The following is a 13,882-nucleotide window of genomic DNA, read 5'->3' as shown; positions in this document are numbered from 1 at the left end:
TCTCATGACATACCATATATTCATGCCACAACTAACTCCTAGTAACTGTTCTTGTAAGAAATATTTATCAAGTTTCTTTTCATCAATTTGGAAAAAATATATTAAAAATGCTGGGTTATTAACTAATTTTTGCTCTCTCCCCCCCTCTCTCTCAATACAATATAATTTCCTACAGTAATGAAATCATAATAATAATGGAGTAGTGTAGACAATATCAATTTAACCAAATAAGGAAAAGGAAAATTTCTAAATAAATGTATTCTCGTAGTCACTGTTATTGTTTGTGTTTCACAGCGGAAAAGCCGCGTTTTGCCCTGTTATTTGTATCTTGTGAGCGTGTTATTGCGCTAATATCTCCATCAGTCATCTCTCAGTATTCTGCTTGAGCCCTCTCCTTCCTACCATAGTATCCCTGAGAGAGAGAGAGAGAGACAGACAGACTGAGACTTGAATTGAAGCAAACTAATTGACTGAAATGAAAAGTTAAACTCAAGGAAAGTGGAGAGCTTAAGCTGACGAACACAAGCCCAAATGAACAGAACAAGTCAGTAGAAGATAGAAAGGTCACAACACGGAGAGCAGCTGGGGCAAACACACGGACGCTAGCCAAACCCCTTCACCAGAGTGCAAGTCAAATATTGGAGGAAGAGGAGCACTCAAAGTAGGGAAGCTGAAAGGGTCACGCAAAACAGGGGCGGCTGCAGGCGGGTCCAGGATGATGCAGCAGCAGCAGACCCAACACGGGGCCACCATGACTGGGATAGGTGCGTGTTGCTGTGCTGGGAGTGGTGGTGTAGTGCGACATCTCAGGACTCCCACTTGGGCATCACTCTCCTGTCATATCACACTAATATAATTTTAGTGTTTAAGGACATTATTTAATTAACCTAAGTATTTTATAAGACTCAGGCCAGAATATGCTTTTTTTCCACATATGGAATGAAACCATGCATCGAACTGAATAATTTTTATCTAACCCGAGTTTGCTTTACATAATGTAACCCTCGGATTATGATTATTTTATACTATTATTGAAAAGTTTAGGCCATCATTTAATATTTGTATAAAAAATCATTAGTATATATATATATATATATATATATATATATATATATATATATATATATATATATATATATATATATATATATATTCATGTTTATTAGGGCATGGTGGTGGTAGTCAGACTATAAGAGGCCAGTACAGTAGACACATGTAAGTTGCCACTCATTCATTGTGTTCCACCTCACACAGGTTCACAGCAAAGCCAACAAACGCAGCAAGACCCACAACAGCAGCAGCAGCAACAACAACAACCACCGTCACAGCAGTCACAAGGACAGCAGACGCAGCAGCAACAAACACAGCAACAGCAGCAACAGCAGCAGCAGCAACAGCAGCAACAACAACAACAGCAACAACAGCAACAGCAACAACAACAGCAGCAGCAGCAACAGCAACAGCAGCAGCAACAACAGCAGCAGGAAGTTAAACTGGATAGCATCAGCCGAGTCAAGAATCATTATGGTCAGATGAAGGATGCACTGATGGTGAGAAACTGATGATGTGGTGAGGCTTTGCTGATGAGAAGCTGTGATGATGTTATGAAGCTGTGGTGATGCAATGAAGCTATGGTGATATGTTGAGTCTGTGGTGATGCTCACAATAGCTTTTTTCTTATGTAAGAGGGGAAATCTGAAGGACAAAAAAAAAAAAATAAATAAACAAACAAAAAGACCCACTTAGATGCCAGACCTTGAGCAGGCCTGAAAAGAATTATCCAAAAGAATGGGATAAATGCCTTGAAACTTCCCTCTTAATTGAGATCAGGTTATAGGAAGATGGAAATATAGAACCAGATAGAGAGTTACAGAGTTTAAAAGAGAAAGGGATGAATGATTGAGACTAATGGTTAACCCTTTCATTAGAGAGATGGACAGAATATGGGTGAGAGAAAGAAGTCTTGTGCAGCAAGGCTGTGGGAGGAGGCCAGTAGTGAGTCTTGTCTAATTTTTCCCTCCCCATCACCAGGAAGCTCTAAGTGCAGTGGCAACCAACGCAGGGAACAACAATCAGGTGGATCAGGGTAACAGGTAAGGACGAAAACCATTAACTCTTTAGTATTACAGTGGTGTTCTGTCTGGCAGTTCTAACATTCATCTTTCAATTTTGGGTTATCCTTTTTTACTTTTCTTTAGGAATGGGCAAACTCAGTGTACACTTTTTTGCACTTTTTGTTACCCTTGGCCAGTGTTTTCTTTACAGTAACTCTTTTTCACTGTTACTTGATGCATCTTTCCTTAATTATTAACCTCTTTGGAATTTTTTTATTTTTATTTATTTTTTTTTTTCTTCCACAGCCACCTTAAAACATTATATTGGTTAGCAACTGCAAGATCTGTTCTCTTTATTCCCCACTCCTTGTAGATTCTTGCAAAGGTTTCATAATTTACTTTGAACATTGTAAATTGTTGTGTATCAGTGGAATGTTTTGAAAATATTGTTATGTTGCTCAGGCTTCAGATTATTCATCTTAAATAAAGTTCACTACAACAAATTTAGTGGCATAGAGTGAGTGAATTGTTATCTTTATGCTTAAAATTGACACTAGTTAATTTTTTTGTGGGATGTCAATACATGCTGAAAAGGTGATCATTAACACACTCTCTCTCTCTCTCTCTCTCTCTCTCTCTCTCTCTCTCTCTCTCTCTCTCTCTCTCTCTCTCTCTCTCTTCCAACAGGAATGCCGGAGAAATACAGCATGCCAAATTTGAGGAGAACATTGAGAAATTCTACACGCTTTGTGACCAAATGGAGCTGAACCTTGTAAGTGAAGCAGAGATTGTTTGGTGTGATCAGTACACTTATGCTTGTTATTGCACAGTCAGCTGCTCTTCCTTTCAGAGAACAGCCAACAGCCAATGGCAGTAATCTTGAGGTGCTCTCTCTCTCTCTCTCTCTCTCTCTCTCTCTCTCTCTCTCTCTCTCTCTCTCTCTCTCTCTCTCTCTCTCTCTCTCTCTGAACTTAAGTCCTAAGGTAACATTGAAGTTACATTTGGCACTAGTCAGACCTCATCTAGATTATGCTGTGTGGTTCTGGTCCCCTTAGTATAGGAGGGATATATGCACCACAGGTCTGCTAGAATCAGTACAGAGGAGGAACACTAAAAAGTACAAGGGATGAGAAGTTCTGTTTCTTTTGAGAAGAGTTTGGAGCTTTTAAATTTACATTCCATAGAGAGACACAGGTTAAGAGGGGACCTAACATATAACATAACATAAATAATAGGATAACAAGGGCCACCAGGGCCCATCTAGGTTATCCTGTATCAGTCGCACAGCGACCTCGTCATCAGTACTTAAAGATACACTTACAAGTACACAATACATTATATACTAATTCTAAATATGTGGCCCAGTAACAGGGCTAAGTCCTGCAGTGAATTCCCCTACAATCTGTGATCCCCATACATGGGGATCATGTCTTTTTTAACTAAAGTAAATTTCTTATAAAAACTATCATGCAGTGCTATACATAATTATAAATCTAATAAATTTAAGTGCTTATCTAATCTGTTTTTAAACATTGTCAAACAAGTGCTATTTACAACCCTCTCTGGCAATGCATTCCAGAAGTCTACCACCCTATGACTAAAGAAATATTTTCTTATATCTAACCTGCAGCCTTGCTTTCTAATCTTCCTGCCATGATTTCTAGTCCTACTTCCCTCCTCTAAGGTAAAGAAAGATCTCACATCTATGTAGTTTGTATCTGAGAACATTTTAAATAACTCTATCATATCCCCTCTTATACATCTCCTCTCAAATGATGATGACCTGATAGAAGTCTAAGTTATATAGGAGACAGAACAGTGATTACATGACCAAATCTTTAATTAGCAATCTGGTTAGGACAAAAAATAACAGGTTCAAGCTTGATGTAGTTAGAGTAAATAAAAGAAATGAGGAATTGGTTTTCATAAAGATTGGTAGATAAATGGAATGAGCTCAGTAAATACTTTGTTAGTGTTAAGTCACTAGGTAGCTTTACAAAAAGATGGGACAAATTTATGGGTAAGGATGATAGGTAGAAATAACTAGGTATGTTTCATGCAGTGACTGCCTGATGGAGTCTTATAGCTTCTATTATTTTCTTATGTTTTTATGTTATCTCTTCTCAACATTTTCTTTTCTCCCACAGAGAACTGCCATTGACAGCCAGCTATTAGGAGTCCTTGATACTCTTGCTGCCTATCTTTCTTTATATATAACCGTTTCACTGCAATACAAAATCATTAACAACACCACAAGTAATTTATGGAGATGTACCAAAAGCAATCAAAGGGTTAAATTCCTTCACCAAACACCACAGAGTTCTCACTATTTTCCTTCCTCCCACAGAGAACTGCCATAGATAGCCAGCTTCAGGCTAAGGCATCCCAGCTCAACACACCAAACTCCATCAACACACCGCCCGTTGAGGTGCAGAAATATGTGCAATACCTTGCCACAGTCAGGAACCAGGTGGTGTTTGCCAAGGACATTCACACAGCGCTGGTGGATGCCGCCCGCATGACCACCAGTGCCATGACCACCATGGAGAATGCCAATTGATCTCTGGGCTTTCATAGTTCCTTTTAGATGTCTTTTATCACAGGACTCACTTGTGTGTCTTACTCATCCTGGTGTTGGCTGGTGGAAGGCATGGTTAAGGTAGTGTGAGGCAGATCTCAGTCATTTTGTTTTCCTTTGTGGGGACTGGTTTTATGGGTGACTGGAGCCTCATCTATACACTCTCTATCTATCTCTGTTCTTTTTAGCAATGAACTCTCTTTAACAGCTCAGTCCATCTAATCTAACTTTCTTGTAAAACAGCAAATAACATTTTCTATCTTGTCTTCATTCCTATCTTGAGACTCATTTGTATAGCTTCTCATTTATTTTCAGAGACCCACTTAAAATTTCAACCTTGTCCTTTACTTTAGCTTTGGTCACTCATGTCTTGGCCTTCAATCAGACTCATTCAGGAGTCCATCCTTGTTTTTCTTTCCTTTTCCATTATCTTGGGCCTCATACCTCGTCACACATATTAAACTGTCTTGGTTTCTTCAGCATCTTTACTGTAACACACACACACACACACACACATAACACGCCGTGTAGTGTAGTGGTTAGCATGCTCGACTCACAATCGAGAGGCCCGGGTTCGAGTCCCGGAAAGCGGCGGGGCAAATGGGCAAGCCTCTTAATGTGTGGCCCCTGTTCACCTAGCAGTAAAAATAGGTACAAGATGTAACTCAAAGGGTTGTGGCCTCCCTTTCCCGGTGTGTGTTGTGGTCTCAGTCCTACCCGAAGATCGGTCTATGAACTCTAAGCTCGCTCCATAATGGGGAAGACTGGCTGGGTGACTAGCAGGCCACCTAGGTGAATTACACACATTTTCTATGCACTCTGGAAAAGTCAGCTAACATAAGGATGAGTGATGCATTAGAGATCTTGCTGCATTAGTATCTGAATTATGTGTTTTTGTGTTTGTATGGATGATGTGACCAGAAAAGTATATGTATATGTTAGGGTGATGCAAGAAAAGGTGTAAGAACAGGCATGTACTGAGTAAATGATGAAATATTTATGCATAAGATGTAGTTCAAATTGTCTTTTGAGAGAAAGGTATTGATCATCCATGCTTGTCACCTCGCTTACAAATCATGATTGCTTGAAATGAAACAGTTTTTTCCCTTCTATATTCAACTTTTCACTAAGCTCCCTACATTATGCTGGTGGCTAGAAGCAACGAAGGGTAAAAGGAAGTAGAAAGCCACACAGAATTAGGACTTGAAATACACGTAACTCTCTTCCTTTCTTTGGTCACTTATCATCTCCCTGTGGCGTGTTACTTGTTGGAAGCAGAGGAGTTACATTTTGTACCAGTTAGGAGGTATATAATGAAATATTTGTACCAGAAAAATGAGATTTAGTGAAATATGCAAGCAAAGAGAAATAGCTACAGTAGTGAAGTAAAAGGAAAAAAGTTTAGATATCTTATAGGAAAATAAAAGGGTTAGATGAGCTTATTTTTGTGTATATATTCACGTAGTATGAATAGATCAGTGAGAAGTGAGAACTTAACATTTAATATTTTTTTATGTAGGATAAGTGAGAAAAAACTGACATCTCAAAATAAATTATGCATTTGTAAGTAAAAGCTATACAGTCATTTTAAAGGAAGTTGGATTAATAAGTTTATAGCCAAATTATCAGTGGTAGAGAAATGATAATAGAGATATTTGGTAATTATAGATAGGATTAGCAAACCATGTATTAGACTGATGGTAAGACACTGAGTTAAGATCCTGTAATGTTCCATCTAGGTGTGTTAAGTCAGGTGTAGATAGCGTAAGCAAAGTAACGAAGTACTGTAGGAAGTCTCTCTCTCTCTCTCTCTCTAATACACATCTGTGTGTGTGTGTGATGGAATGGAAGGTAACATAAGGTGCATGTTAGGGTGTTATATGAATGGCTGAAGGACAAAAGTATTGGTTGGGAGTGAAACCTACATTATTTATATCGCTGAACTGCAATAAATGTTCTGGAAAGGATAGTGTTTAGGTTTGCATGTCCCAGTTAACTTAAAACATTGAAAAAAAAAAAAGTCCAAGCCCTTATACCCAACTCTAAAGAAAAGCAAGGGTTGTAAAAAATATAAACTTTACCACCATTCTAATGTTTCGGCCTTTCATAACTGCCCAGCCTCAAAAACCCCCTTATGTAAGTTTCCATCATTAAAATCCACTTTTTCCACATCCTGCTTTCAAGACTTCTACTTGGTGACCATTGAATTCAACCAAGTTTCGCCATCAAACAATCCTTGACAATTCCAAGTGTCACTTGTTTTTCAATAGCATTACCTTTCAGTTGTCACTACACGCTTTTTCACAAGTTTAACTCCCTGCTTTTTTCACGTCACGTTCAGCAATTTTTTAAACATCCGTTATCAATATTTCTCCCACCATACCCAGTGATCTCAAAATTTCAGCGCCACGTGCTATATCCATGTTTATTCACATAGGAATATTGATATAGGATACAATGATTTACAGTAGTATGCAATATATAAATATCTTGTGGATTCCTTCAAACCTAACGCAGTTAATCTTTGAAATCATTTACTTGCAAGAAAAAAAATATCTAATTCACAAATCTGTTACCCCTGAAAATTTGCTTACAAAGAGCAGCAGCACACCTCAATATTGAATGAAGGGGGTCACGGTACCCCTATTACACGTCATGCGACTCTGGGGACTTTAACAATACCCTCATCACAAGCAACACTGCCACTACAATAAAATAATGCAAGATAACACCAACCCTCGAGGCGGGGCGGGGAGGCGCGCAAGCCTAGAGCCACCTGCCATCATGATAACTGGTACAATTTCGGGCTGCCTCCCTTCAAATCTCCTAAATACGGAAAATTGAAGTTACATGGAAAACGCAATATAACTGCAGATGAAAGGCACAAAGAACAAGATGCTAGGGACATGGAATTTTGACAATGCAGTTAAGCCAGAACAATTAAAGCCTCCCGTAAGGAAATTAAATCTTCCTAGCACCTTACAAGCTACATTACTCTTGCCGCCAAGCGTCTAAACGACACAGTACATCCCACACCCTGCCTGTTCCCTGGAATCCAACAATTGAAAGAATAATGTACAAATTAAGTTTATTTCCCTCCAAGAAGCCAGTTGAGAAGAATACCGTTCTTTCATTCATTTTTATTCTTATAAAAACCATACATCTTAAAGACTAGATAACACAGTAAACCTATCAATGTCTCTAAGATGCTGGTTACTACTTCTTCTTGAGGGCCTTCTCGGCAGCCTTTGTGGTCTTGCCAGAGGCTTCCTTCTTGTTCACCTCCTTGATGACACCCACGGCCACCGTCTGCTTCATGTCACGCACGGCAAAGCGACCCAGAGGGGCATACTTCTGGAAGGTCTCCACGCACATGGGCTTGCTGGGCACCATCTTCACGATGCAAGAGTCACCAGACTTGATCTGCTTGGGGTTGGCTTCAATCTCCTTACCGGTACGCCTGTCAATCTTCTGGATCAGCTCAGCAAACTTGCAGGCGATATGTGCGGTGTGGCAGTCCAGCACGGGGGAGTAGCCAGCCTGGATCTGGCCAGGGTGGTTCAGCACGATCACCTGAGCAGTGAAGTCACCAGCCTCCTTGGCGGGGTCGTTCTTGGAGTCAGAAGCCACAAAACCTCTCTTCAGCTCCTTGACAGACACGTTCTTCACGTTGAAGCCAACGTTGTCGCCGGGCACAGCCTCAGTCAGGGCCTCGTGGTGCATCTCCACAGACTTGACCTCAGTGGTGGGGCCAGTGGGGGCAAAGTTCACGACCATGCCAGGCTTGAGGATGCCGGTCTCCACACGACCCACGGGCACTGTGCCAATGCCACCGATCTTGTAGACATCCTGTGAAGTGAGAGTAAGTAAGTAACAAGAAAATATAGTGCAGAATGAATAATAATGTTAACACATGCCAATATTTCAACAATGACGATAACTGTTGCTAAGGATCAGTGTCTCACCTGGAGTGGCAGACGCAGGGGCTTGTCCACAGGTCTGGAGGGAGGCTCAATGTTGTCCAGGGCGTCAAAGAGGGTGATGTATTCATAGCTGCCACTCTTGCGCTCGATCTTCTGTTTGCCCCACCAGGACATGTTGTCAGACTTCTCCAGCATGTTGTCACCATTGAAGCCAGAGATGGGCAGGATGGGCACGATGGTAGGGTTGTAGCCCACCTTCTTGACGTAGGCAGTCAGTTCCTTCTTGATCTCATTGAACCTGGCCTCAGAGTACTTGGGCTCAGTGCTGTCCATCTTGTTGACAGCCACGATGAGCTGTTTCACACCCAGGGTGAAGCACAGCAGCACGTGCTCGCGGGTCTGACCGTTCTTGGAGATGCCCGCCTCGAACTCACCCGTGCCTGCCGCCACAATCAGCACGGCGCAGTCGGCCTGGGAGGTGCCAGTGATCATGTTCTTGATGAAATCACGATGCCCGGGAGCGTCAATGATGGTCACGTAGAACCTGTTGGTCTCAAACTTCCACAGGGCAATGTCAATGGTGATACCACGCTCACGCTCAGCCTTCAGCTTGTCCAGCACCCAGGCGTACTTGAAGGATCCCTTTCCCATCTCAGAGGACTCCTTCTCGAACTTCTCAATGGTACGCTTGTCAATGCCACCACACTTGTAGATGAGATGACCAGTGGTGGTGGACTTGCCAGAGTCTACGTGGCCCACCACCACGATGGAAATGTGAGTCTTCTCCTTGCCCATGTTGGATGAGGTTTACTGTGGTCTAGGCTCTGGAGGAGAGAGAAATAATTAGTTATCAGTGAACATACCACCTGTAACTGCATTAATCAATATTGCTGCTTTATCTCGTTCATTAAGTAGCAATTTGAACATGGTTAAAGAATCATCAATGCTAAATTAACATGAATGCCAAAGCCACACCATAAAACATCTAGAGCTAAAAACATAATGAACAAGGTTGTTATAGCTGCAGCCTATAATTACAAAAAATTTAAAAATAGATAACATGATAAAAACATACAGAATCTCAATGCATGAATCTAAATATCAAAATCCACAACAAAAACTTGGTAATGCATCAAACCATATGGTAAATTTTTATTTTAAGGTGTGCCCACATGGGAAAAATTTTACTTTACCATTAAATTGGCTTAAATATCAGCTTCATCTCACACTACAAGACATTATTCCTGTCTAAAAACCCCAGAACTAAACAATACCCAGCAACAAGTACTACCATTACCTCCACATGTACTATTACACCGAGTGCCCACAGCCCACACCTGCTCGTCCCACAACTCTGCCACACCACACCACACTACACTGCCACCAACCATACCACACCCTGCCTGCCTGTCCCACCACACCGCGCCGGCCACACCAACGCACGTGTATCGATCTACTTCATATCACACCAGCTGTCTCGACCATATGGTGTGTCTAGAGATACTTTTCTGTATCCCATTATTATCGGTGTGTTTGACCTGGCGACAAGATTAGGTTTTACGAGAGAGAGAGAGAGAGAGAGAGAGAGAGAGAGAGAGAGAGAGAGAGAGAGAGAGAGAGAGAGAATGATCAATATAAATTAAAAACTTGATATGGGAAATCAGAGAATGATGATCAATATAAATTAAAAAACTTAATACTTCCCGGGAAATCACACTTCACTTTTACATTAGCCAATAAGCAGTGCCTTACACAACCAAGTACAAAGGAATTCAACGTTACGTAACAAGCAAGAATTTCCTTAACACCAATAGTTTAAAAGAACCAGGATACTCAACGTTCTAGAAAAACCTGTTACTTCGAACCATTTACCATAACACCTCCCCTTACTGACAATACAAAATGATCCCGCCCTCTTTATTCTTTCTCCCTTAGGTGCCTCTGCCTCCTGCAGCCGCCACCGCCACCTCCACCACCATCACAACCACAACCTTGTTCCTTTTCGCACTGAAAATCGATACCACCACAAGGTCCTTGCAAGTAAGAGGTTTCTCCCTTATACCGGCTTCTAATACCCGCGTGTCTGGTGAGAGCGAGTGTCAGCCAGTCCCTCTCTCTTCCCCCCGTGACTCCCTCTCCCTCTCCCTGAACGTAGGAATACAAGATGGCCGACAGTCACCTACACGTCACACCGCGCCGCCACCACACCACATGACACCCACCACTACCACATACCAATACCATTTACTTAAAGCCATTTGGAATTCATATCATATCTACACAGGATACAAAGACGTCAGTATATGGCAAAGGGAAACAATAACATACCGCAAATATACAAAAGTTAAAAATATAATACAGCATATGGATTGATTCTAAAGGCATTTAATCTGAATTTAGGAATTTTCGAGCAACTTTGGTAGGATAATGTGGTAGGACAGGTGATTCATGGGGATTTCATGTGACCGCCACCATCACCAAAGCACAGCGCTTCGCTCTCCCTACCCTTCCACCACCCCGCCGCCGGCCACTCTCAGGCATACCAACCCTACTTCCTACAATTACCTAGTCTACCACAAGCCTTCCTATAACAAAGTCTTCGATGTGTAGCAAGGATGTCTACGGGAGACAAGGTACTAAAGGTTAATCTAGCCAGGCCACGCGTGACCATGTGGCGACTAGTAACTCAGCATATCAGCACATGGAAGACAAAAGTAAGGCGGAAAGTAAATCTAACAGATGCATACCGCCGCCAGGAGTAACAATCAAGGCAAATAAGCCAGTCGAGTGATGTACTTCGAGCTAAAACACGAGGCATGTGTCTTCCGGGGCGACAATGGCGGCTCGCGGGAGGCACCCAGGCCCGCCCCAACCAGCCAGCCACCCAGACAACCCCGCCCCGCCCCAGGCACACTCCACACCAGACACAGCCACAACCACCGCTACATGAACCACACAAACGCCCAAATCCTTCATAAAACACACGAAAACAGCGAGGCAAAGCGAATAATCCAGGGTACGAGTGGGAGGAAAGGACCAGGAGAGAGACGAGCGAGGCGGCAGCGACCATGAGGTTCACGATGACAGCCGGCACCCTTCCACTCACGTTTTCCACAATATTTCCCACACAACAGCCAATTCCCGCTTTCCCTGTCACTGGGCACTCCTCCAAGGTGTAATGGCACATGTTTCAGCACGAACCAATATAGAATAATACCCAGAAACCGGTTAAAATCACAGGATAAGCACGAACTTACCTCGGCAACAGGCCAGCGTCGAGTGGTTACGACGGAAAGGACGGAATCTGGTGGAGGTTTCTACTATATAGCCTCCGCCGCCTCTTCCATTGGCGAACGTAAGCGTGACGTCATAAGAAGGCGCGGCACCATTGGCTGCTATCACTACGTCACTGCTATTCTGCATTGTGATTGGTGAGTGGAGTCACTGGTCCGCGCAGAATCTCCACAACTAAACTGGCGGGAGTTTCGCTTTTCTTACGGTGCATTTTAATCTATTGTGGTGCAAAGGCTAAGCTCTTATTTTCTTCGTTATTGAGCCACATACACGGCATTGCCATATATCTGCAGGACACACTTAAAAAAAATGTAACTGGTTCAAACTGAAATGCAGCGTGAGCTGTGAAGCGCGGCACCACGAAAACAATTTCGAACTGGTGGGTCTTGGTGAAATGGTTCTGAAGGCTGAATAACACTCTAATCATCCCTAAAGCATGTGTCGTGGGAGGCACAACACTTGCATGGTATTCCCAGCGGTTACAGAAAGGACACGAAATCATAACAGATGAGTAGAGTGAAAAGCAACATCTAACATACGGATACCGAAATGTTACTAAAAAAATCATAAAAGAATAATTAATAAATGAATAAATAAAATAATAAAGCACAAAATGCACTTGTGTTTATCATTTGATAGATTCTGTCAGTCATTAGGTCCACCTAGCTGGTCGAGACTCATTACTCTTTCAAGATAAAGAAATTTCTATTAGCTATAGATAACATGCACGTAGTAACGTTGTAGACATTAAATAACTGGATATTTATATGCTGATATCCGTCGTTGTTATTACTATTATAGAGAGAAGCATAAGAAGCTTAAAAATAACTGGATGTGTAATATAAAACACACACACACACACACACACACACACACACACACACACACACACACACACAATACACTTTATGCATGTAGTAAAGTAATGCAATCAATCACACAAGGTAAGAACCATTCCAGTCTGCCACCACCACCAGTCCACCACCACAGCTGCCTGCATCCTGTCACACATAACATAGATGTGGCAACACTGTCCTGCCACCCTTGCCTGCCTTACTGATCAAAACAAACCCAACATTCACAACCTCATAACACTGGTATAACTTATAGCACTTCCTCATTATGTGGGACATGTTGCTAAGTGCGAAGGCAAGGTGGTGGTGGTGGTGGTGGTAGTGGAGATGAGGTAATGTAGGTACACACACACACACACACACACACACACGGTTCACCTAAATGCCCTACTTTCTTTCCTCTCTCTCTCTCTCTCTCTCTCTCTCATGCATGACTAACAATTACAGCAGGGAAGAAAATAAAAATATAAGAGATTAAAACAGGTTTCCTCCAACCAATATCACCACACCAAACAAATTGAATAATGCATTATAGACATTATCTAATTCATAACTGTAAAGTCCGCACTTTATAGATACTTGAACTTATCCATTAAACTATAGATGTTTGAAATGAAAGGAAACTTCCAGTAGAAGTAGTCTAGTAGTAGTAGTAATAGTAGTAGTAGTAGTAATAGTAGTAGTAGTGGTAGTAGTAGTAGTAGTAGTGAGTCAAGTTACATGTCTATTGCCATAAATTCTAAAGGGGCATTTAAACTCATTCTGAAAACATTTAATTCTAAACACAGGATGGGGAAGGGGGAAGGCGGGTTGCAGGCATTTAAACTAATATCGAAAAGACAGCTAATTCCTCACATATGCCTTTAAATCTTGCACTGTACGCCTACGCAGACAGAAACAAACAGATAAGAGACATGGAAATAAGAGGCCAGTGTGTGTGTGTAACCTCGTGAACTGAAAACAAAGAAAACGTAGATATGAAACATGAAAGAAAATGGAAAAACAGGGTCAAATACTATTAGTTTTGGGGTTCAAATATTACCTCATTACAAGTTAGCTAGCATCGTTCATGTTCCGCTGGTACAAAAAGGGAATGTGAGGCTTTGGAGGAGGTAATGGGAGTAAATTTGATAGATCGATTATTGACTGATTTAATCTAAGTTGTCGAATTAAGACCAT

The 13,882-nt window shown here is 41.7% G+C and overlaps 2 protein-coding genes across 2 annotated transcripts; one reads left to right on the top strand and one right to left on the bottom strand.

Annotated features, from left to right (window-relative positions):
* Nucleotides 1-38: 38 nt before the first annotated feature.
* LOC123501891 (mediator of RNA polymerase II transcription subunit 29-like) lies at nucleotides 39-7,187 on the top strand. The gene is made up of 5 exons (XM_045250944.1): nucleotides 39-764; nucleotides 1,255-1,550; nucleotides 2,032-2,093; nucleotides 2,742-2,826; nucleotides 4,402-7,187. The coding sequence occupies exons 1-5, from the start codon at nucleotides 716-718 to the stop codon at nucleotides 4,612-4,614; spliced, it is 705 nt and encodes a 234-aa protein (XP_045106879.1). The 5' UTR covers nucleotides 39-715; the 3' UTR covers nucleotides 4,615-7,187.
* A 521-nt stretch (nucleotides 7,188-7,708) lies between these two features.
* LOC123501888 (elongation factor 1-alpha-like) lies at nucleotides 7,709-11,970 on the bottom strand. Its single transcript, XM_045250942.1, has 3 exons — nucleotides 11,813-11,970; nucleotides 8,598-9,379; nucleotides 7,709-8,481 (listed from the first exon to the last, which is right to left on the bottom strand). The coding sequence occupies exons 2-3, from the start codon at nucleotides 9,348-9,350 to the stop codon at nucleotides 7,849-7,851; spliced, it is 1,386 nt and encodes a 461-aa protein (XP_045106877.1). The 5' UTR covers nucleotides 9,351-9,379; nucleotides 11,813-11,970; the 3' UTR covers nucleotides 7,709-7,848.
* Between the last annotated feature and the right edge of the window lie 1,912 nt (nucleotides 11,971-13,882).

This window comes from Portunus trituberculatus, chromosome 10, assembly GCF_017591435.1.
Source record: "Portunus trituberculatus isolate SZX2019 chromosome 10, ASM1759143v1, whole genome shotgun sequence".
NCBI classification, from domain to species: Eukaryota; Metazoa; Arthropoda; class Malacostraca; order Decapoda; family Portunidae; genus Portunus; species Portunus trituberculatus.
Note: the sequence above shows the minus strand (reverse complement) of the source record. Positions and strands in the feature narration are given on the sequence as shown.

Bases quoted from the DNA above. Each gene is read 5' to 3' on its own strand.
- LOC123501891 (XM_045250944.1), top strand. From the start codon at position 716: ATGATGCAGCAGCAGCAGACCCAACACGGGGCCACCATGACTGGGATA. The intron at 2,094-2,741 runs GTAAGGACGAAA...CTCTTCCAACAG, and splicing joins CAGGTGGATCAGGGTAACAG to GAATGCCGGAGAAATACAGC. The intron at 2,827-4,401 runs GTAAGTGAAGCA...TTCCTCCCACAG, and splicing joins ACCAAATGGAGCTGAACCTT to AGAACTGCCATAGATAGCCA.
- LOC123501888 (XM_045250942.1), bottom strand. From the start codon at position 9,350: ATGGGCAAGGAGAAGACTCACATTTCCATCGTGGTGGTGGGCCACGTA. The intron at 8,482-8,597 runs GTGAGACACTGA...CTCACTTCACAG, and splicing joins CCCTGCGTCTGCCACTCCAG to GATGTCTACAAGATCGGTGG.